This window comes from Drosophila hydei, unplaced genomic scaffold (genome assembly GCF_003285905.1).
Source record: "Drosophila hydei strain 15085-1641.00,03,60 unplaced genomic scaffold, DhydRS2 tig00008114-arrow-pilon, whole genome shotgun sequence".
Taxonomy (NCBI): domain Eukaryota; kingdom Metazoa; phylum Arthropoda; class Insecta; order Diptera; family Drosophilidae; genus Drosophila; species Drosophila hydei.
Genome location: NW_022045827.1, coordinates 2,489,764 through 2,515,297, shown reverse-complemented (window position 1 = coordinate 2,515,297; position 25,534 = coordinate 2,489,764). Strand labels below are relative to the sequence as shown.

Here is a 25,534-nt window from a genome sequence, read left to right as displayed (position 1 = left end):
GATTTAGCAAAAAATATTTTAGGTTTTCTTTCTATATAGCAGTTTGTGTTATACTGTTATACAATTTGCCGTTTGCTTTTCTCATAAACTCATTCACCTCCTATGGATCATACACACAAGTTCTGTTCAGTTGCTGTTGTTGCTGCTTCGGCTTCTGCTGGGCTCACACATAAAAATAACATAGAATATCTGAATATTACTTAAGAAATAATGACAATGCTGCGTGTTATAGACGTTTGCGTACCCATTTAGCTTATATATATTGACGACTTGCCAGATTAGATACAGTTGCAGATACCGAATACAATCAATGATAACAAATTAAAAATTAAAAGTTAACTAAATGCTAAGACCTACGAACTAAGTATAATATCTGATTTAGCCTATAGAGTAGATCAATCAACATGGATGATTCTCATTAATCCTGACGCTAAAAACTAAATAATAAATAATGTTTAATCAATTTCGCAAAACACACGCACAAAAAAATAATAATTAAAGCTTAAGTTCGGAGTCCCTAAACGGAACTGCGTAACATTTTACAATTTTAGATTTTAGTGGGCTTTAATTTTATAAATTAAGGACATCAAGTGATTTATTTTTGTTACTTAACTTTGAGCTCAATGGGAAATACGTGGGCTAGACTTATATAAGTTGATTTCTGGGTTTTATCTTTTGTGGGGCATAACATTTACGTTCATATATATATATATATACGATATCTCGAGTTGCTTTTTTCTTTTGTTTTCAGGCTAGAATACCATAATATGTATGTATACGTATAGTTATAAATGTATATTGTATATATAGTTAATAAGTTGAATGCAAATCTATTCATATACTGCTTGAGCTAAATGCCTAATCCTCAACGGATGTCGCCTGTCCTTGTTGTGGGGCAATATAATCTTTAGTCGGACAGCGTTCGAAACATTTTTAATTGAAGTAGTTCAAAGAGCGGCTCTACTATTATACTGACATACTGTTATACTACTGTTATATTACTATAAATCGAATCTTTTATTCAATTTCTTCAAGTGATTTTTTGATTTTTACGGATCGTACTCTTAAAATGTGCTACATCTAACACTCTGGTTTTTCCTTTCTTTTGTTTTATTTTATCAACCCATTTATCGATCTCTTGAGACTGCGACGGATCCACTTGCTGTGTGTATAAGTGTATATATGTGAGTGTGTGTGTGTGTGCATAAAATCTCTAATCTTTTCCATTCTTCCCTCTTATCATAGCCGTATATGAAAATCGATATACATATAAATATATATATGCATATATATTGTTTGCCCTCCTCATAGCTCGTCCACTGAAGCGCTCCTTAATGAAATTATTTACAGGAAACTTTATATAATTCAATTCGCAAATTATTAGGCTTATCTCTAGCTTTCTTTTCTCAATATTTTCTTGTTTATCATCTGCTTCTCTTTTGACTTCTCTCTTGTCCTTTGTTTTGCGCCAAGCTTTGCTTTAGTTTAATTTTAATTTTAGTTTTAGTTTTAGTTTTGTTGCCCATCCAATTGTTCTACAATCTATGCGCGCCCGCTTTAAAAGCTATCATCATCATAATCATCTTCATCCTCCTCATCGTCGGCGCCCACAATTAGCTCCTCCTGCTGCGCATCGGCGTCCATTTCGTAAGCCTCTTCTGCTGCCTCGGCAATTTGCTCGATAACGGCGCGTTCCTCGTAGCCCACATCGTCCTCAACGGTTGCCTGTCATGCGAGTGGATGTGATGCAGCAGCATCCGCATCGGCTGCATCCTCCGACCAGCTGACTTCCATAGGCGTGCCATTCAGGCTGTTGATCTGTTCGAGCATTAACGCCTCCTCGATGGACATGCGTGAAGGCTGCTTCTGGCGCTTGGAAAGCGTGCAGCCTGCCGCAGATGCTGTGCTGGATGCAGACGAGCTGCGCATATCCTCGGACGAGGCCGAGCAGCTTTCATCTTCGGAATTGGCGCCGCTAACCATGGCCTCGCCGGCTGATTCCTGTATCTCCTGGAATTTCTTCAGGGCCTTGGGATAGGCATCCACAGAGCCCATCAGCTTCATGGTGCTGCTGCGTGCACGCATCTCAACATTGGTCGAGACTTTCTGCGGCGAACTGGAGCACAGCTCGTCCGCATGCCAATCGGGCAGTGCCAATTCTTTCGGCTCCTGTGACTGTTGGCGCTGGGAGGTGACTTTGGTACAAACGGATTGGGAGCGGGCACGGCAAAGCGGGCGTGGTGATTCCACCTCCAGACCATGAGGGCGCATCACCGCTGTGGCCGACATGCTTTGCGACAGCGGATTGGGTCCAGGGCTGTGTCCATTCTGGCCATGTCCATTGCTGGCCGCATTTGCGCTCTGCGAGAGCTGGCGACGCTGAGTGGGGCTGCGCTCGCTGGTGCTGCGCAACGAGCCGGCACGTCGCACCAGTTTCGAGGCGGCCACCTGTGGTGTCTCATCGTCCATTTCGAGAACATAGCTAACCGAATCGTTGCGCTTGATGACGCCCATGATGACTGGCGTCGCTGGCGGCGATGTGTTGGTTGAATTGTGGCTCGACTCCAGGACAGAGCGTGACGAACTGCAACGACTGTGCGGGTGATTGAGGGAACTATCAAGCGAGCTGCTAGACAGCTCATGCAGTTGCGCTTGGACCAGCTGCAGCTGCTCGGAGCGCTGCTTCAGATGGTACTGCAATTCCTCCTTGTCGCAAGTGAGGCGCTTGCGTTTGATGCTCTCATAGTTGAAGGCCTTTTGCATCTCCTCCATTTGACGCTGAATATCTCTGCAAAGGGTGGATCAAACGGTTAATAGGGCGTCTGAAGGCTCGCATCGCGTTTAACACTTACTTTTCCCTTTCGGTTTTGGCCTCTAGCTCGGTGCGTAGCATCTCATTCTGCGACTCAAGCAGGGTCAGGCGATTGCACATGCTGCGCTGCTCCTCGTTCTCGCGCTTCAGCTCGCCATTCTGCTTGGACAGATCGGCGATCTTCTCCTGCTTCATGTCGAGGACGTGACGCAGGCTCTCGGCCTCGCTGCGCCACAGTTCGACGCTGCCGTCGACGTGGCCGCTGCTCCTGCTCGGGCTACGACGCTGCGATGAGCTGCGCAGCACACTGATCTCGTCCTCGGACAAGGCGAGACGATCGCGCAAATCGCGCTCATTGTGCTCGGTGCTGGCGCGCAGCGTTTGCAGCTCCTTGGTAATCTTCTTAATGCGCTCCTCCAGCTCCTCCTCGCGCTTGGCGCCCTCGGACAGGCGTTGGGCGTGTACGTTCTCCGCGAGTGTCAGCTTCTCGCGCAGCTGCTGCTCCGCTGCTTCGTGCTCCTGCAGGCGTGTCTGCAGCTGCAACACTTGCTGTTCGGCAGCCGTGAGTTGCTGCTGCTTGTGGCGCAGCTGATGCGCGATTTCCTGGTGATACGTTTGCAGCGCCTGTTTCTTCTCCTCATCCTTGGCCGCCAACTGGGACTCGAGCTCACGGAAACGCTCCTTGGCAAGCAGCTGCACCTCCTGAACCTTCTCATGTGCTGCAGCAGAGGAAGTTGTCAAGTTAGTTTAGCTGTCGATCGAACTCTGGTCTTATGTTAGGCTTACCTTGCTGCAATTCCTTGAACTGCAAATGTTCCCACTCCTGTTGACGCTGTGACCACTCGATTTCCTTCTCGCGCAGCTGCTGACGCAGCTCTTCGCAGCTGTGTTGCGTCTGCTGTAGCAGCGCCATTGTCTCCTCCAGCGAAATCTTCGCCTTGCTCTCCTGACAGCTCAGAATTTCCATCTGCAAAGCAAATAACAAAATTAAGTGAGATCTCTTCAAGGTTTTGGCTACCTGCCATTATTGGCATTTCAAGTGTTTTTCTGGTAGTTCGCACTTTGGGTTATTGTTCGCGCGAATGGCTTTACGATGGGAATTTTCCCTGGGCCATAAAAGCCAGGAAATACATTTTACGACGAGAGAAGTATTCTGAGGTATCTGCAGCTTAAGCACTATGCACTCTAGTAAACATTTTTTAAGCACTTTTTAAATAAAGTTTAATGAAGTTATTTTCAGGAATTTCTATCAATTACGATTGAATTTGACTTAAGGATTGTGGCCTGCTTGGGTTTCGATTAAGGGAGTGAGAGTTGCCAGATTATCAAGGCAGTTTTTCAGTGATGCTGCAGATGAAAGGTATTTCCTATATAAAAAATCATTCTTCAGCTAGTTTTCCATATGGGAATTATTTGCTTAACTTCATTCATTCTTCAACCACTTCATTCAAGAACTTTGTACATAAAAGCAAAAAGAATTTGCCTATGCTATATGAATATACACCTATGTTCCACTCATAAATATGGAAATAGTAACCAACAATTTCACAGTTACACTCGAAGCATAGCAAAGTATTAAGGCATCTTTTTAAAGTAACTCAAACCGAACATCTATCTATCTAAGCTCCAAGTTCCATTACCTGTTGCTGTTCGCATTGCGTGGCAGTTGCGATATTATCCATATAGTTGTTAATGCTGCCCGTCCAGCTGATCAAATCAAAGTCCATCGTTTCGGCGAATAGGTTTTCGTTGGGAAACACAAAATTGTCAAACATTTTTGTAAAAACGAGAGAGCACAAACGTGTTGAACACGACAAATACTTCAAGTAGACTGACGACAGGACGATTTCTGTGGCTGCTTTTATAGCGCGCAGGTAGCGGCTGGAAGGGACTGCGCGGATCAAACCTGCAGCCAGGTCAAATGGCGAGCCAAATATTTACAGGGGATTTAGAAACTAGCGAAAACTAACGCAAAAGGATTTACAATTTTTATTCCAGTTGAAGCGCAAGAAAAAAATATGAAAAATTTGCAAAATCTTGGGTGTAACCCTCGGTGGACCGAAGGGCGTTTTTGGCTGCTTCGGTCCACGCCTCAAGAGCCTCGACTCGTCTGGCTTAGAGCTACCTCATGTGGTTTGGTCACATATCAAATGTATAACCAAAAAATTAGTCACAGACTGAGACTGAGCCACAATCCTCTTACATTTTGGGGCGTCCCTCGAGGGTTGTATTAATGCACTTCAATTTGCGCACCTCCCTTGCTACGCTTTGGGTGTACGCGTGTCGAAGTCTGAGCGCCTCTGCTGGCACTACACATAGGGCATAGCAAGCCAGTAGCCTGAATCCTTCGAGTACTTGACTCTTAAATTTGATTAGCTCTAGTTCAAATTGCAATTCTCACGTTTCAATATGAATCTAATGAAAAGTCAAGAGACGTTTTTGTTCTTTGAAGCGTTTCAATTTGATGTGGTTCAAGTGGCTTTTGAGGAGATTTATACAGAACTTAAGTTAAGATTAGGAATGTGCATAAATCGTTCCGTGGTTGTAGAAGCCTAATCAAAATCGTTTATATTATACATGAAAGAGGCAAAATACTTAGCCGAACATATTTCATTGGAAACTATTCAATCTATTCGATTGCAACGGCATTTGCCTCAATACGCTTCAGTTTCCATAGCATAGTAATACCCAAAGACTAGACTCTGTTTTAGTATTGTTAAATGTAGTTGCATTAGGGAGCTTCCAATTGTTAAGTTCTGTTGCGCTTGGCTTCTCTATAACAGCTGCTTTTACGAGCAACGAGAAGCAATCGACTTTAACACTAGACAAATTACAATTAATCATTATTTAGATACTATTGGAATATGACTAAATATATCTCTGACTAACACAGAGCATGAAATCTGAGAGCAGTAGACGTCATATAATGACAATAGTTATATGAATTGTATGAATCACAAAGATAGGGCATTGTTAAATTACAGCTTAATCTTGTAAGACTTGTATAGATTATGTATACAAAGTCTAGAATCTAGTTCCGTATAGTCCCTTGCTCAACATCTCCATATCTAGGCTCTTGCTAGCTATTTCTCTCTCTTTTCCTCTCTCTTTCTTTTTCTGTGTATCTTTCTCTTTATGCTTTTTCTTGCTGTTGCTCTTGATTTTGCTCTCTCTCTACCGCTCTCTCTCTGTCTATCTCTTCTCTTGCTTTTGCTCTCTCTTTCTATCTCTTCTCTTTTTTCTCTCTTTCTTTCTCTATCACTCTTCCCTCTGCCTTGCTTCCTGTAACTCTTACTCTCTATTTTCTCATTCTCTAACTCTTTCTCGATGTCTCTCTAAACCCTTTCTCTCTCTAACTCTTTCTTTCTCTAACTCTTCTTGATTTTGACCGAGCTCTAACACTTGCTCTTTCCAGCTCTCTCTCTCTCCCCAGCTCTCTCTTGCCAGCTCTTCCTGTAACTCTTACTCTCTATTTCTCTTCAACTCTTTCTCATTCTCTAACTCTTTCTATGTCTCTCTAAATCTTTCTCTCTTTAACTCTTTCTTTCTCTAACTTAATTTAGCCCTTGCTCAGACACTTGCTCTCAATCTATCTCTCCAGCTCTCATTCGCTCTCTCTCCCCAGCTCTCTCTCACTCTCTTGCCAGCTCTCTCTCCAACTATCTTTCTAGCTCCCCTCTCTCTCTCTCTCTCTAACTCTTCTTGATATTCCCTTGCTCTCGCTCTTTCTCTGTCCAGCTCTCTTTCTAACTGCTCTCACGCGTTCATTAGTTTCCTTGTCTCCAGCCAGTTAATAGTCGCGACAAGTTGATCTGCATATTAAAAAGATTCCGACATTGATATACATATAATCTAGACGCACGCCCGTTGTCTGGCGACATGATTAATAATTTGGATGTCGTTACGTGTCTGCGTCTAGTTCATGACTTCGTTTTCGTCGACGTCGCTGCACTACCTGAGTAGCTGCAATTAAAATGTGACTCATGCTGTCCAGGACACGTCAGGACACTTCACTCGCCGACTGCACTTAATCCTTTGACAGACTCGCAGCGTCTAAATAGCAATTAGATATTGTGAAATTTCTAGAGCAATTCTGTGAGCTGTGACATTGAGCGACGCGAGTCGTGTCGTGTCCTTTGCATTTGTCCTCAATAAAACGCGCTTCTCTCAACATATCCGGCACAAATAAACGAATGTCCTTGTTCGGGCATTTTCCTGGTTTTCACACTGCAGTGTGAAATATGAAATCCGAAATCTGAGTGGATCATAATATTTAAATAAATATTTATGTAGCAACAGCAGCCGTTGAGACTTTTAGTGGGAAAACAACAATTTCTTGAGTTGGGTCATCGAGAAATTCCGCTGAAATTTGCGCCGCGTGTTGAGTGTTTGTGCAACAACCGCATGCAACAAGTTAGCCAAACATTGCGGCAACATTTTCAACTACCAGCACGAATCTGTTGTGTAATCAATGGGATTTTAAGGGGTTTTTTCCGCCTCGTGTTGTGAAAAGTTTCCACCGGCTCAAGGGGGGAAATACAAAACATAATCGAGTCATTTAGAGATTAGCGGCTAGGATATTCAGAGTAGAGTTGGAGTTATTTTAAAGTGCTTCTAGATATATATATTTAGGAGAATATCATTCTTTTTCATAGATTTCAATTGATTTTGATTCTATTCTTCATAATTCATCTCTTTCTTTCTGCAGTCTGGTTCTTTGTTCTTTTTTTCCTGTTGTTAAATACTTTTTTTGTCCTTTCATACTTTCATTATTCATGGCAGTCCATACAACATGTTTCCCGATTAGCAACTATTATCCAACACAAGGGAAACTTTTGAATGCAAATACATTTCAAATTTCTTGCAAATAGATTTGTGTTTCTATATCCTCTTTTACTTCACTGACTTATCGTAAGCATATGAGTTGCCGTTTGGTATATCCAGTGCAAGGATTTACGCAATTGTGCATCAGATAGAAGCAGGCGCATAACTCTCGAATTGTTTTTTCCTCTTTCGCTACCTCTGCTGCTGCGCTACCTGCCTTCTGCGGTTGCGAAGTCAGCAGACAAACAACATCGTAAACCGATTTATAAAGGGGAGAGCAATGCGACGCAGCGCGCGATATTTGCAAATGTTAAAATAATGTTTGTCGCGATTTTATGATCTTGTTATTGATATTTAATAGCTAACCAAAGCCAGCCACAGGTAGCTCAAAAACTGTGCGCATCACAGAAAAATTTATTAAGTTGGGTCAAGTTTGAGAAATATGATCAGATCTGTCTGCTCTAAATTATGTATAAATATTTATAGTTCTCTGTAAGAGACTTGCCGGGAAAGCGGCAGAATGAGAGAGGGACGAAAGCAGATGTAGAGCAACTATTCCATAAATTCTACAGATGATACCTCGGATAGAAATTAAATTTGTTTTTTATTAGACTTATGGAGTAATCCTAGCAAATATCGCAATGGCCTTTTGTGCTGTTCCGGTACGTCAAAAGCCAGTTGAGAATATGAATAGAATATGAAAACCCTGACCTGATGGACAGAATATGATTTCATTTCTAGTTTCAGATGCACATTAAGCTGTAGTGCTTCAAGAGCATTCGAACAAGGAAAGTCCGATTCTTTTCTATGGGTATTTCATAATCAGCTAAGAGTTGTCACACCATATGTATAATCAATCGAATAGCCCTAAAAAACTTGTATATTGTTAAACTTTATGCATCTACAGCATGTTCTACTTCTGCATAGCCCAAAGAAGGTAGCTTAGGCTAGCAGGTAGTCCGAGTTAAACCAGAACGAATTAAAAGACAATTGATGCTGGTTTATGAACTACATTTTCGACACCTCCATAGAGTTTTATAGAGCAAAGGGCTGTGGAAACTGTTAAAACTCACACGTGGCCAAGATAGTTCACAGAAATAACCCGACGCATTGAGAATGATAACAATTAATTGAAGGCCCAAAAGCTGAGCTCACACCCTTTCACAAAATAAGTAAAGGAAAAACACAAAAGATGCGAAGCAGTTGGCCGGGTATCTATCTATATAGAGCTGGGCATCCGCATGTAGAAAATTTGAAAACAGGCCAAAACTTTGCGTTTGCCAATTTTAATTAGTGCAAACAGAAAAAGTGGCCCCGGCTCAGTGTCTGGTAGAGCCGGATCCGGTTTCAAGGGATTGAGGGTCTTAGCGAACGGTGCAACAATTAAACAAAATTAGCTCAAATTTAAGCGCAGCTTAACGCAAATTTCTGCAGCGCAGATTTCGGTCCTTTATTAGAGCAGGTGAGACCTGAGGCTTGTGCCAGGACAAAGGGAATCAGCAGTCGAGCATAAAACTGAACAAAGTTTTTGACAAACTGCCAGACTCTCGGAAATCTCTCGGTTCGCCGGGCAATCCCTGGCGCTAGCTTCGTTAAATCTCCTCGCCTCTGTCTCTCTCTCTCTGTCTGATTAACCCTCTCTCATTCGTCTGCTTTATTGTTTTCCATTTAGTTTTAAACTTTTGTAAAACTCTACGTAGACTCACCTGCTTGCACATGAATTGGATGACAATGGTGAGGCCCACAGTCTGGCTTTCCTTCTCCTTCTGCCATTCGCTATTCGCCTCGAAGTATTTGGCCAAACGCTCATAGTTCAAATAGCCATTATCCAAGTAATGCTTCAGCCCGGGATATTTGCTGGCCATGTTGACCATACTGGGCTGCAATGTGGCTGTGCTCTGGGAGTCATTAAGACTCTGTGAGGGCAGTTAGTAAACAGAGATGCAAATCGTTTAGTTATGCCATGTAGATAATATCTAATTATTATGTTATATATTATATATTCCAATTAATTTCATTGCTTGTTTTTTTGTTAGATTTTTAATTTCAATCACAATTGTGACACATGTCTAAAATACTTTTTGAATGGGCGCATTCAACAGAGATAAAAGAATATCTAAGCTTTCCATAAATAATACACACTTGCAGTCAAGAGTGCCCGACTAAAAGATACCCTGCAAGTAGCCATCTCTCTAGCTTGCTAGGCTTAAGAGATCAGTTCATTTACACGAAGATTCTGTATCTTCATGACTAGCTCTCTAGCTCTAGGACAGACAGCCATGCAGTTGGACAGATGGACATGACTATATCAACTCAGTTTGCCGCATTGTTCAGTAATATGTATATATAATTTAGGGACTTAGCCACGCCTTCTTCTGCTTGCTTTTGCATAAATTTCGACAAAACTTTTAGACATTTTAATGAGCTCTGCAATTGTGAGAGCTAGCTTAAAGTAATTATTATATCAACTACATAATATGCTTTATATACTACAAATTATCTTATGTATTCTATATAATATATAGCTCATCATATGTATTTCGATACTTACCGCATTTGTACTGGATATTGTGGCTGGGGTTTCATTGCAAATCGCTGCCTCCTGGAGCTGTTCATCTGTTTGTGATTGCACTTCCTGCTGTTGCTGCTGCGCCTGCTGCTGCTGCTGCTGTTCCAGCTTGCAGTCAATTGGCTCTGCGGCTTTTGCTGGCTCTGGGGTGTGGCTGCCGCAACGTTTCACCTTGGGCGCCTTTTCGACAACGCAGCTGCAGCTGCTGTTGACCGTGCCGCAAACGCAGGCCACCTCATTATTGAGGGAGACGCGCTTGGAGTCACGCGGCGTTTGGCCGGAGGACAAGTACAGGCCAAGTCCATTCAGCTCCTGCAGTTCCGTTTGGTCCACACCGGAACGTAGCGATTCTGCAATTGAGGACGGAAACAGTTCACAACGTGAGTTAGCTTGTCGAATATATAAAAATATGGATTAAGTAAGAGCTAAGAGAAAGTTGCTGATGATAACAATCACAATAATGATGAGCTAATGATGAGTCAGTTCACCAAAGCTAGTTCACTCATTTCAGATGAGTAATTGCGGTGGCTGACAGCAATTGTCTGGGATCACAGACAGTCGGACATAAATCTCAATGACAAACAACAGACATGAAATCGTAGAGCCGACGAAAGCGAAAGCACAGCAAAAAATATGTCTTCATCAATTACGCAGATTATTATAGGTGCGAGCGTGGCCACGCCCACAAATGGGGTTAGAGGCCTCTGGAGACAGCAAGCAAAAGCCTCATCAATAATGAAAAACTTCAGATGAGATCAGAGACGAACGGGTTAGAGCGAGACGGACACGATTGCTTCAAAGTTGAGCTAACTCAATGGGCGTTCCATTAGCCTACGACGATCCTCAGTCTATCGCCTCTACAGTCATTACTCTCGCTGTAGACCAAGTTTCTCCCTCGCCTCCCTTCCGTCCTCTGCAGGTAAAACATAACTTACACGACTTCCTTACAGCGCACGCGCCAAAATAATAGCCTTTGGTCGTGTTACCGCATCCACTTATGGCTAAGTGCCATACAAAATTGTCAACGCCAACCAGTGCAACCTGTACCAGCACAACCTGAACATGCTCGAAACATAAATTGTAAATTGTCTCTTGAATTTCTTCCTCGTAAATCAGTTTCTTAATATGAAAATTGGTGTTTGTAAATGTTAGAGGTAAAAAATATAATTATGATTGCTTAAATGTTTTCGTAGCGAACAATTTTTATTAATTTATCATTTATAGAAAATTATTTATTGTAAGCTCCTTTAGTTGCGGCACGCCCCCTCTAGCAAAACCTGCCGCTGAATTACCTGACACAGGTGAGTGCAGGAAAAAATGCCGCTGAGCATTAAGCCAATTACTCAAATTGGCTGTCGATGAGGCGCTGACAGTGGCCAATTAAATGAACTGGTCAACTGGTCAACTTAAGCCCAAACACAAGCCACAACAGAAAACCAAGCAAACTAAGTGGGGAAAAACTATGGACAGACAGAAAGTTGTTGGGTCTAAGTTGTGTAGAGTTTTACGATAGTTCATGTAGATGTAGAGCTAAAAGTGTTAATACTAACGATGAAAGGCAGAGATTATAGAATACAAATTTAAAGTAATGCTAATGACAATGACAATTAAGAGAAGCAGAATAATTAATGATGAAATAATAGTGATAAGGAATAATACAAATTGTCTTTGTAAAGATGATTAAAATAACAATGATCAAAACATTCATAATGATAATGATAATGATATGGATCAATATCAATATCAATATCTATAACTATAAATATATTAATATAGATAGTGATAGTGATAAACGGAATATAATCCATAAATACAATTTTTAAATACAACTATAACAATGACAATGATAAGAACTATCACAATGACAAAGTCAATTATAATAAAGATAATGATGACAATACTAATGATATTGGTATTGATTATAACAATGATAATAAGGGCTAACAAAATGTGTATGATAATAAAGGAATTTTCTATTGCTAAGTTAACTTTTTCACTATTCACTAGGAATTTCCCTTTATTTAGCAGTCAGATTTCCAAAATTCCTAAGCCAATTCCCTAACGACCATTAGCAATAAATGGTAAGAAGACCTTGTCTCAATGGCACACCTGATGTGAAAGTCGCCTGTTGCACGTTGCAAGCTGCAAGTTGCGAGTCGCGCGTCGCTAACTCAATGACGACGCACGCCTTGAGAATGGTGCACTTGGGTCTGGCACACGACGATGACGGACTCGCCCGTTTTGGTATTCCAAAATTCTGGAATGGCAATTAGGCAATTAAATGGCATTAGTTACGCGACATTCGATTGCCGAAGGCCGCCATTAAATATATATATATATATATATTAGCCATGACACTGACTGATTGACTGTGCTTGGACGGTGCATGCGAGAATTTTCCCGCATTTTGCGTTCTCACGGATCTGCGCTGCGTGCAACAAGTCGCTGACAGGAGCGCAATGGGCGGCCGCTGCAAGCGGCGACTGTGTTTTATGACCAGCTAACCGACCACCTCAGTAGTTATTCGCTCGAATAGGCCGAACAATTTTCCTTCATTTCCATTTTTTCCCACCTTTTTGTGACTGGACTTTTATGGCCGACAGGAAAAACCCAGTCGCCTGTTTCATTCAGAATTTTCAGTGCGCATTGCCTGTGCGTGTGGACTTTCCCTACATTTAATAGATTTTCGTCGTTGAGCCACAAATTAGTCCAAGTAGAGTTTAGAGTGGAGGAATACAACGAAAGGATTGTATTTATATAAATACATTTAAGCTTTACAGTGTAGATAAAATTAACAATAATATAAATAAATATAAAAAATAGAAAAAAATTAATTTTTATAAAAAAATACTCAGTTAAAATATGTAATATATTTAATATATTCATATTTTATTTTTTGGTTTAGGAATAATATAGGAATATATATATATATATATATATATATATATATATATTATTTGCAACATTTTTATTGAATTTTCTTTTTTGTTTTTCTATAAAAACATGCTATCATTTAACAAGCAAATACCAATTGTCATTCTCGATCAAAAATCTTTAGCTTACCATAGCTAAAAATCTTTATCCTTATCTATTTTTATTGATCATAAAAATATCAAATATAATAAAAAATAAACCTAAATATTTAAGATTATTAATTTAAAAAATACTTTTTTATACTTAGCAAATATCAGTTCTAAATATCTGTATTTATCTTTGGTTATATTATTTAAAAATTTACTTGAAAACCTCTTTATAACTTGAGTTTTTCTAGAAACCTAAGTTACTTTGTTATTTTTCACTATTAACTTTACTTTTTGAGCAGGTTTAAAAAAGCAATTTCAGCATTTATTTACTATATTTTTACTATTTGTTTTTATTTTCATAGACCATTGCTCTCTTCGCTCTCTAAATCTATTCACATTAAGTCTATACATTTCGAGCTATAGCTCTGCTATATTATTCTTTATTCTATTAGCTCTATATGTTTGGTCAGCCAAGCTCATAATGAGGGTCTTTTGGGTTTTTTGATTTTCAGTTTTTGGTTTTTGGTTTCAGCTTGTCAGCTAGAAATCAACATGTGTCAACGCCTGCTGTCCATGCACACTGTGCTGCACAGTGGGCCGATGTTTAGCTATTTGACAGGCGCTGTCAAGCGTTGACTGACCAATGCACACACACACATATTTGAAATTCCAAAATATCTTATTTGGCATTAGGCCGCAGCAGCAGCAGCAGCAGTCGCCTAAGTGAGTGAACTTCATGAAGTATTCACATACGCATTCACATGAGCATTCACAATCGCATTTGTTGCTTTAGCCACATTTGGAAAATGCAACCTGTCTTGGCCCATGGCGACCCACAAAAGTGCAACACACAAAACCAACAACAAAAAACAAGTCAACGCCTTTAATTAAAACTATAAAACACCAAAAGCTTTAAATGAAAATTTTTAAAACTAAAAAACTGGCAACTGGCAACTGGCAACTGGCATTTCAATTAGCTGCGTTTCGAAAATAATAAAAACTCACTTGAAAATTTAACGTCAGATTTCTGTTTAGTTTCCAGCGAATGAGAGGGAGAGACAGAGAGTGGGAGGGAGGGTGAGCTATGGAGGCTAGCCTTTAGGGGGAGCCTAGGTTTATTGCTCCCCGCCGTTTATTTAGCTGCGTTTTACTGTTTTAATTGCAATTTAACTGCCAACTGCTTAGTGCAAATGACAGAGCGAGAGAGACACTAAGTGTAAGTGAGAAAGAGAGAGTGAGAGAGAGAGCGGGCACTAGTTAGTGTGGACAATCGCCCCATTGAGAAGAGTCGAGGCATTTACTGTGGGCGTCAAGTGGAATTAATACAAATTGCTTAAGAGAGAAAAAATGCGCAAAATGTGTAAAAGTAATGCACATATATACTAGCATATATACATATTATATTCTTCAATTGGGAAATCTTAATTTATCACATAAGTTGACTAAACATAGCTGACATCATAATCTGAGAAAATCAAAAATTTGTTTAATTTAAAAGTTGTTTTTACTATGGCGAAATTTGCATTTCGATTTTTAATTTGGCGTTGCCACTATGCAGAAAACAAGTAGTTGACAGCTGTCAATTTGGCTTATTATAGCAAACAGCTTTACGTCGTATAATAAAAACTTCTGCTTGAAATTGTGCAACTCTCGTTTTCATGTTTTTTTTAACCTTCTCAACACTGTTCTCATGTTTCTCTTTGAAACTTGTCAACTCTGCTTTTTATGCACTTCTATGGCTCTATACAGCTCTACTCCTTCCATTTACTACACTTCAGAGTAGAGCCCAGAATCAAATGCTATAAAAATTACTCTTTGAACTTGTCCAACACTGCCTTTCCAAGATCTGCAGATTTACAAAGCAATTAATCAAGACACAAAAAAACTATAAAAGGAAACTTAAAAAATTTCAGTAAAAGATAAAGTAAGATTTTCTGCAGAAAATTGGCATAAATAACAGTAAATTTAGTAATTTACGTGATAAATAAAATGTGCGCTGCTTTTTTTTTATAAATTTATTTAATGTAAAAATAGAAATTTTATAAACAATTTGCAGTTGTAAACAATGCGTGGCGAAAAGAAACTAATAAAAGTGACCGCAGAGCGGAAGAAGTTGTCAGATAGAAGAGAACGAGAAAGAGAAGAAGAGGAAGAGGCAAAAATGTGATGAAAGGTATCGAATGAACGAATGTCTGCTGAATGTCAATCAGAGAAAGAAAGATGAACCTGGCCGAAGAGATGAATGATTGAAGGCAAACTTTTGAGCAATTGACGAAAGACGAAGACATCTGGCAACTGACAGCAGAGAGAAGCATTAGCTCAGCTCTTTGCTGTTCTGCATTACATGGGGAAATGGATTTCTACGACACTGGACGTTGGGTGTTTCAAGGTCGCCGCTTCCACAACTCAAATTGAAAGCAAACGAAGCGTCGCATTTTTTCCTTTTGCTTATCTTTTTTTTCTTTGGCACAAGTTCTAATGCCTATTTTTAGATAAGTTAGGAGCGCGCGCGTCGCTTTTTGCTTCATATTATTCACTTTATTTGGCACAATAAACAAGTCGAAACGAATTCAAAGCCAAACGCAAATATAATATTTACCAATTAATCAGTACAAGGGGTTCCGAACGTGTGTCACAGGCGAACTGTTCATAATTTCTTTATATGTGAGGCATATATAGCATATACATATAGGGGTATATAGAGGCGGCACATAATAATAATAATATATATTATATGTTTGCGGTTGGCAGCCCACAAAAAAAAACAAGCGACATTTTGTATATGAGATCTGATGAATAATGCGAAATCGAGAAACGGAAAAGAAAATACAGTTAACTTATTTTCACTGTGGAAAATCTGTTATGCTCTAAAAAAGATTTTAGTTTAGAGAAAAACGCAGGCATTTTGCATAACATTAAAAAATCTTAATCTTTTGAGTTCTTTCGCATGTGAAAAACCATAAAGCCTCAGCTGATTTATAGGGTATGCTAATGCAAAAATGATGTTGGCATAAAGACACACAGATATAGATAGATATATGCATATACACATATATTTTTTTCTATATACATGTTATTTGTTGACTCTGTGGCCAGAGCTCTAGGTCAGATCTCAGAATGTTTTGTGCTTTGGGAATTTGTTGTTAATGCCTCCAAGTTTAATGTTTGCTTAGTTGATCTACGTGGACGGCTGCAAATGGCGTCGCCATTCGTATCGATGTGCTTCAGCCTGAACTCACCGCCAATGCCCTCGTCCTCGACATTTTCATAATCACAATTAACGTCAGTTGCTATTGCTCTTTCACTCTCACACATTTTCTACTACCTCAAATTCGATATTTAGCATAACTGTAATAAACTGCAATGCTTCAATACTTCCACTTTAACTGTGCTTTTCCAACTGTATTTTTTTGCACGCATTTTTGTTTCGCGACGCTTTTGTTGTTGGTCACTCGAAGAGCAAGCGACAACTGAACGAAATGAGCGCCAAAACGTATCCGACAAATGCGCTGATCTACACCAACAACAAGAACGATAACTACAATGTTCTAAACATAAACTGTTAATGAATTTCAATACGAAAATAAAGAGGCGCACGCATTCAACAATTCGCTTGGACAGTTCGCCGTTCGCTAATTGCGGCACTCGAACTCACCACAGTGCGTAGCCGCCGCCACTAAGTGTGGTGTGTATTGTTGTGTGTGTTGAATGTGCGATCGTTGAGTTTTCATATTTTCGTTAATATATGCCTCTCGTCTTCGGCATTCGTGCTGGGCATGCACAACAAGTATGCGCCTAATTAGCCGAGCGCGTGACGTCAGCAGAACTTGACGACCCAAAGGGAGCATCGGAGAGCGGTTAAGAATGCCCCGTCACAACTGCAGTTGACAAGCGTTCGTTCGCTCGTCCAGTCGTTTATACGGGTCGTTCGCTGGGTCACTTAATAGCTTAAACAGCGATGTCGGCGGTTGGGAATGCAAAACTTAATTAATTGTATTTGACACCATGCGACAAGCACAGTGGTTAAATGATTAACAAAACTTGGATGTCATTTAGAACAAATTGCGTCAAATTGGGCTTTACTTATTTGTAGGAACAGAAGATTTATGGCAGATTTTCACTCAATACAAATAAATTAAAAATGCAAAGGGTATTTGTTAAGTATTTCATTTCGACATCTTAATTAATAGATTTGAGGAGAAAAAGTTTTCGAATGACATTTTACAGATATATGAAAATAGAGGACATTATATAAAAAAAATTTAAATATGTTAAACAAATATCATTAAATTTAATTATAAATATATATTTATATAATGTTAAAAACTTTTTATTTATTTATTTTTTTAATATAATATTTAGCGAACCAATTTATTCAAACAATATTTTTTTTTATATAATAAAAAATGAATTCTTTTGTCACTAAGCAAATATTAATTTTGCACCACTGTACCAACGATTGCCCTATGGGGAAATTAGTTTTGCCAAAATTCAAGCAATAGACTCGCGTCTAATTAATGAGTCCGACATAAATCAAAATTTAATCGCCTCAAATCAGAAGCAGCCCCAAGACGCAGCTGTTGTGGCCCCAATTGTGGGTCTATGCGTGGGCGTCAAGTGTTAAGTTTAAATTGCCTCTGCCACGCAACACTCAAGCAACAACAATACATATAGAGGCTTGGCCTACTGAACTTGTCAACAAGTGTTAATTGCGACTGCGATAAAAAAAAAAGCAAAAACAAAATGTAAAAGGCAAAGGCAAAGACCCAAAGTGCGTAAATCACTGGCAGAAAGTTGGCCTAAAGTGTTAGCTAGCCAAAATACATATATATGCAGACATACTACATACATATATATAAATATATGCACATGGGAGCGAAAGGAAAACTATAAAAAGGTAAGCGAAAAAAGAAACCCGCAGGCAGCAGTTGGCAACGCAGCGAAGCAAAGCAAAAACCCAACTAAACTTCACAAAATTCCGTAAAAATAATCGTAAAAAACACCCACAGAGTGAATGTGGGGAAAATGAAGTCGGGAAATGAACTAATTTATTCGCACAGCAACTAAATAAACCATAAAAATGCTCAGCTCATTATGAGCGACAAAGTGAAAGATAAATGCAAGAAAAAATATGAGAAATAAAATTACAAAAGAAAATAATCCATATTTAGGCCTATAGAGTAAAAAGGTTTGGAGAATTTTAAGAGGAAGAAGGTTTGGAGATTTGCTGCATTTGAATGGAATGGAAATTAATCTTTTTCGTCTGGGTTTATAAGAGATTATGATTATTTTATAGTATAGAAAGATAGAGGCAAGCCTATTAAATATAGATGAAAATCAAGAAAATAAAAAATTTTAAATATAAAAATAATAAAAATCATAATATATAATTAAGCAAATTTTGACTGAAAAATAATGAAATAACAACCTGAAGTTAAAAGTTTTCAGGAAGATAAAAAACATGTTTCCTAATAAATAATTTGTTATAATAGCTTGCAAATTTATGAAACTGCCCTCGTTTATTGTGCACATATATCATTATATATATAGTAAGACCAGCTTGCATTTTATATTGCGAATCATTTATTTCAATATGAAATAAGACAATTTAATCATATTTTCTGTTTACACAAAGTTCCATTTGTCTCAGTTAAGAAAAATTGTTGCGCTATCTAAAATCGATTAACATAACGAGCACATGCCACACACAGAGGCAACACTCTTTTCTTCTTCTTTCTTCATACTTCTTTTTGTATTTTTTTGCACAGTTTAACAGGCACACGACCTTAATTATGGGCTGGCAAAAGTGCCAAAGTGACTTGCACAATGGGGCGCGGTGGCAGAGGAAGGGAGCTGCCGTGAAAACGATAAATAAACAAGTTCAATGCAATTGGCACAACAACAACAGCAACAACAGAGTTTAATAACAAGCTTAAGTGAAAAATGTGCCATCAACATTTAAATGCAATTTGCTTATCTTGCGCCTTGGCCATGCACAAAGCAAATTGCAAATTGCGCATACGCCCCATGTCTGTCTCCGTCTGCATAAACATACCATATGCAGGCCAACAGCAACGGCAACAACAATAATCGAACAACCAACACTTTAGCCAATTGGCTAGCGGCCAAGATTGAAAGGCGTTTATCAATCAAGCTACTGCAACGGCAACAGCAGCAGCAGCAGCAACAGCAGACGAGTGCAACAATTTGTTGCGCTTTGCCGCACAGCTACGCGGCATTAGCCATTGGCCGTTACGTCGCCTGCACTTGACTCCGTTTGAGGCCCCCGTTTGCCTGGAGGCGCCACAGCATGCGGTCACAGTTTGTTAATTCCAAAGAGCCGAATACCGTTAATTAACGCAGCGCACCAATTTAATTATGCATTTTTTTGTTTGGCTTTATTAATTAATCAATTTGAGGCTTTCGAATTTTCCTTTGGGCAATTTCTTAAAAGCAAAACGCACTTCAAAACGCCACAAAAGGGCACTTCAGTAATGACATAAGACTGGACATAAAGCACAATTTGATTTCATTTACATATTAAGGCATGCTCGACTTGCACATACCCTCAAATTGTCTCAAGCCAAGCTCAAAACAGAGCCCGGCTAACAGTTTGTATAGCACTGTAAACAAGCTATGTGTGCGTTTTGTATAACAGTTGAGCAGTCACTGATAGCATGCGCATGTTCTGTGTGTACGCTCTCTCTCTCTCTTTAGAGCTCTCGGGCACTGCTTGCTCAGCTGCGTTGAGCAATAAGTGTCAGTGTGTCAAAAGAGTACAACGTACGCACACATATACACACAGTTACACAGGCAAAAGGCACATTATGCAATTTTTATGCTGACTGTCGCGCAAGCGAGAGAGAAAGTGACTGCACTGAGCGCGAGCGAGAAAGTTTCGTTCTACAGCTGCTGCTGCCTCCTCTTATATTTTTCGTACAGTTTGTTATTATTTGTAGCCTGCAGTTGGGGTAGTCGTCGCCTGTATGACTCATCGCTCACTTGTCCAACCAAGGCGGTGGAGTAAGGGAGATGACGCATACTGTGAGCTTGGTAACAAATCCTACACGCACTTGTAGGCATTCCGCTCTGCTTCTTCATGTAGCAACAACAACGTTTCCATTTTGTTTTTTTTTTTCTTTTTTTATAAGTATCTCTCTTGTAGGGTAAAAATCAATAATGGTCCATTAGCTGGCGCCGTTCAGATGCAGAGATATTGTGGGTGTTGTAAGAGGCGGTGCCAGGGGAATATATATATAAATATATATAGAGATTTCTTTCTTGTTGCGCCTATAAGTAAGTATTATATGCGTACATGCGCAGAGTTTTCAAAACATTCTCTGGATAAATACATGTTCAATAGCAGGTAAGGTAAAAAAAGTTGTTATCGATAAGTTATCGATATGAATTTAAATGTGTATAAAGCTATATTCTAAAAACAAGATTTTTTGGTATATCATATACATTTTTTGTGTGTTATTTATTAATCATATAGTGGATCGGAGTAAAAGCTATATAATTTCTTCAGCTTTATATAAAAAAGACTTTAAGTAAGTTATCTTTGCTTCTCCCATTGTAGCGATTCACTTTCTGCTCTAAGACCGTCTTGTGGAAATTCTATTTATATCCCCAATTTATCGACTTGCTGAACGACAAGCCAAATGACTTTCAAATATTAAAGAAAACTTAATTAAGTTTATATAAAAAAATAAAAAACCGACAAAGAACAAAGAAAATCGGATTAGAAACGCTTTAAAAAGCGAAAATGAACACCAAAATGGAGACAAACAAAATTATGAATTCTAGTTTTTGGACTCGCTTGAAGGGGGTTAGGCGGGGCCTCCAATGTTCTAATTACGCCAACGGCTCAGGTGAAAATTCTTTTTTTCTTTCGGGTAGGGTCAACAACAATTTGATGGCTCGTTTGAAGGCAGGTAATTTGTCTCGTAATATCCAAAAGTAAAAGAACGAGACACAGAGAGAGAGAGAGAGAGAGAGAGAGAACATGTAACTTATATAAGACATTAAATTTAATGTTTCAACTGTTAGACAACCGCTAAGCAGTTAGAATTTGAAGTTAGTTCAGGTGGGATTGCCGTTAGCCATGGCTTGTGCTGTGTTTATTGGGTTACTTCATGCTATTCTTAACTGATCTTCACTCATGTAGCGCTTTGTTCTTGGCTTGTAAAGTAAATGAAGTCGAACCAACTGAAAGAAATGGGCCAAACTGAAAGATCTCTGCCAGACAGATAATTTGATGGGCATTAACAATTACTGATAGATCTCATATACCCTGTAGGGGAACAAAGAAAGGGTCCGACACTTTAAAGCCACAATCCAAATTTGTGGGGTATTTTATATTTAAAACCCCTGAAACCACCAGTTTACAGGGTATTTATATATAAAAACAAGCCAAAACTTTAAGTAGATAAGCTCGACTGTTTGTCTTCTGAACTCAAGTATCTGACTTTGCTTAATAATCATTTTGCAGCTAACTACAGGGTATAAGCACGTCGTATACTTTTTCAATTCGCAGTTAAGTAAAGTTATCACTCCACATCTAACCACTTCACTTTTCCAGGATATCTCATATTCGAGCACTTTTTCGCTTTCTTCTCACATTGATTTTTGCCATAGCTGTCAGCTTTTGTCACTCACCGGCTGCTTGTTTTTTATCTGCTGCCGCCGCAGCCTTCTGCCTGCGTGGCAGGCGAAACGAATTCCACAGAAAGGAGCTCGCCGATGAGGCAGATTTCTGTTTGCTACTGCGTTGCACGTCCATGCTGCTGCTGCTGCTGCTGCCACTGCTGCATGTTGCAGTCAATTTTGTTGGTATCCTTGTGGCGGGCGGCGCTTTTGCGTTAGCTGCTTTGCCAATGCCACTATTATTGTTGTTGTTTTTGTGACTGCTGCTGTTATTGTTGTTATTAAGCAACTTTTTGGCTGCCGCTGTTGCTGCCACCACCGGCTGCTGCTGCTGCTGTTGCGTTGCATAGATTTGCGAAGCATTCAGATTCTTGCCATATTTCATATCATTCGGATAATCCTTGTAACTGTATTTCTTTGCTTGCACATTTTTATGATTTTTTAACATTTGACGAAACTCTTTGACATCCGCGGCCGTTGGCAATGAATACGTCGACGTCGACGCCAGTTTGTTGGTGCTGCTACCGCCGCTGTTAACGTGCAAACTCTGTGCGGAGCCATAGAACAGAGAGACAAACTCGTTGAGGCCCATTCTGCGTGGAGCGGAGAGCAAGGCAGACGCAGGCGCAATACCAAAAGCAAACCGAACAAAATGCTTGTCAAACTGTGGTTCGTTAAGTGTTATACACAATGCAGCGCAACAGTCATAGGTTTGCTTGCTCGCACTCACTGGCACACACACACACGCACTCCTCACACCCGCTGCATCTACGGCAATAACAACAGTTACAAGCAGAGAGACCCGCGCAACGTCCGTTTGTTTGAAAGCGCGACGCGCGACTAACTCCAAGCCACAGGCGCGCGACGCCAAAGTCAACGGCGGCGGCAAAGCACAAAACGTACAACAACAAAAGATAACAGCAAAAAAAAACAAACAACTTCAAAGCTTATGTAAAGAGAAATGTAAAAAAAGGCGAACAAAATTGTAAGTGCTGCTATGAGGAAAAGTAGGTGGGGAAATGAATTTAACTATAATTATGCAAAAAAAAGTATTAAAAAATTATTATTAGACAAAAACAAAGACAAAGACAAAGACTAATCCAACTCCCGAGCGTACTTAGAGTTATTAATCAAAATGGAAAATGTGACCAAAGTCGGAAATAAAAAACTTGCATTAAATCAAGTAAATTGTGGGAAGTTTGAAATTATTTATTATTTGAAAATCTTAAAATTGATTAGAGATTTCAGGAATAGTTATAGTAACTGTGTAAATTATATGCATAAGAAAAAGTCATTATAAAGATATGATTTGTATTCCTTGAGATCAATTAAGAAGTTGAAGGAGAGGCAAGGCTTAAGATCTTTAGTGTCAAGAAGACAGTTCGTAGACAATGTTAAAAATTTTTGACATAGGTCAAGAATATTTATTAAAATTAATTAATTGAAATTGTTTTCAAAAATATTTCTATTCTATTCATAATACTTAAACTCTACGTAAGATCTTAAAATTAAGAAACTTTAATTTTATCTAGAAATTCCTAATTTCAACACAAGAATTCTTGGCAGTTCTACTTGAAATCTTATTTTATCTAAAAACTAGAGTCAAGCCATAAAACAAGTTCACAATTATCTTAAGTGCAGAATTTTATGGCTAATAACTAATTAGCATAACTGTACGAGTATAGATATAACGCATAGATATTGTTTTAATCATGATTTTCGCTTGGCTAACAACAAAAAAAGGTAAAAAGTGTTTTTTCTTGCCATTTCCCCCTTTCGCTGTTTGTTGGTTTGTGTTTTTTTATACCCTGTACTTGCAGGAAATTTGCAACTTAGGATATGCTGGACTAGTACACAATAAGAGTGTGGATTGCCGGTGAGTGCGATGGATTTATCTATATATCTATCTCTATCTATGTATCCATACATCCATGCATCCAAGTATATATGTATCTATGTATCTATGTATCTCGTCTTGTACTGCATAACAATTTTAATAAAAAAAAACCGATAAATATCGATTTTTAAATAAGACTTTATAAGTAGGATACATATTTTGGTACGTTATATTTCACTAAAAGAAAACACGTTCAAATAAATTATTGTCTACAGGGTATCTGCCAGTCAATCTGTATTTTTTTATATGGAAAGAAAGGTTGGCTGTAATTGTAGACTTTGTCATTTCGTAGAGTCGTCGCCGTCGACTTTCGCGTCACACTTGGCCAGCAAGGCAAACGGAGATACAGAGAAAGAGAGAGAGGGAGTGTTAGAGTTAAAGAGTAACAGAGAGAGAGAGAGAGAGAGAGCTAAACAGATATGACTTGCAGTCAGTTTTTGGCCTGGCCATCGACTGGCACGAGCTCGAGATCATGCCAAAAAAAAATTAAACAAAAGAGAAAGAGAAAGAAATTGGATTAAAAAAAATTATTGCGCCTGGCCCAGAATTTGTTGTCTTTTATTTTATTATTTTTGTTCATCAAAAGCCACGCTCCAATTATAAAATTTATCCAGTTTTATTGACCGGATATGTCTTGACTTGTCTTGTAAGTCTCCCCCTCTCTAAGAGCCGAGTGACCCCAAAAGACCAGTTTTGTAAAGAAATCAAAAATAAGCCACGATTTCATTAATTATGTGTTCCAAAAATTGATTAAATAATTATTGCACAATTTACCAGAAATATAATAAGAGAAATAGTTCATATGAGGCAGAAAAACATTTGAAAGTTAACGAATATGAAGTGCTCTTAAAATGGAATTCGAGACGATTGGGTTTGGCTTAAGGCAAAGGAGATGGAGCTAGGGCATAGATGTTGCTTAGAGCAGAGTCACAAATGTGTGAAAAATATGGAATCATAATATTTTGATAATAATTGATTTAAGAAGATTCATACAGAAAATGTCAAAGAATTTTTAGTTCATGCTAAGATCAAGCTAAGAAGGCTTCAACTCTCACAAGAAAATTTTAATTTCAATTGAAAATATTATAGAATATAAATTATTTAAATTACAAGAGATCGTATATGATAAAGATAAAAGAAAATATTATACTTAAAATTTAAGTTAAGGAATAAGCAGATGATCGGAATATATTAAGACATTTGTACTTGAAGGCATGAATGAATGATATGTTGTTAGCTATGTAGATAAGTAAATATAAATATAATTTAATATAATATATAATATAAATATATGTATATAATTATATAAGCGTTAAGCTACACGCTTCAAATAAACTCTAAAAAAACCTTTAGACAGCTGTTCGAGATAGGATGAAAATGATTCAGATTCACTTTTGATTCAGTTTCCCACAAACTTAACGCAAGTTGTATATATATATTATAACTCTCATAGGCAACACCTCAATTATGTCCAAGACAAGGCTCATTATCATGCCCATAATGCCCATAAATTAAAGTGTATCTGCATAGCGTGCCGGATATCAGTTCAAAAATTATGCATAGATTCGCATGCGATTGGCAATTGAATGTTTTTTTTTGTTGCTGTTTACATTTTTTTCCACTCAGGAACTATAGAGCAATTATATAAGATCCGACAATTGGCTAAAGAAACGAAAATAAAATTGTGGCACCCGCTGTGTGGCAGCAGCTAACTGTGGCAGCTGTTGCTGTTGCCACGCCGATTGCGTACTTTGAGCCTGGCC

At 38.8% G+C, this 25,534-nt stretch overlaps 1 protein-coding gene across 3 annotated transcripts in view; it reads right to left on the bottom strand.

Moving 5' to 3' along the window:
* Positions 1–541: 541 nt before the first annotated feature.
* LOC111599073 (transcription factor SPT20 homolog) overlaps positions 542–25,534 on the bottom strand; it is a 40,178-nt gene continuing 15,185 nt past the window's right edge. For 2 of the 3 annotated variants that reach the window (XM_023314601.2, XM_023314602.2), the window contains 5 exons: positions 10,188–10,555; positions 9,343–9,552; positions 3,599–3,779; positions 2,853–3,531; positions 542–2,788 (listed from right to left, as the gene is read on the bottom strand). In XM_023314601.2, the coding sequence (XP_023170369.2) occupies positions 1,729–2,788; positions 2,853–3,531; positions 3,599–3,779; positions 9,343–9,552; positions 10,188–10,555 (2,498 nt within the window). In that variant the 3' untranslated portion in view covers positions 542–1,728. Of the gene's footprint in view, positions 2,789–2,852; positions 3,532–3,598; positions 3,780–4,452; positions 4,603–9,342; positions 9,553–10,187; positions 10,556–25,534 lie in introns of those variants that run through there. The other variant, XM_023314603.2, reaches the window with a different exon arrangement.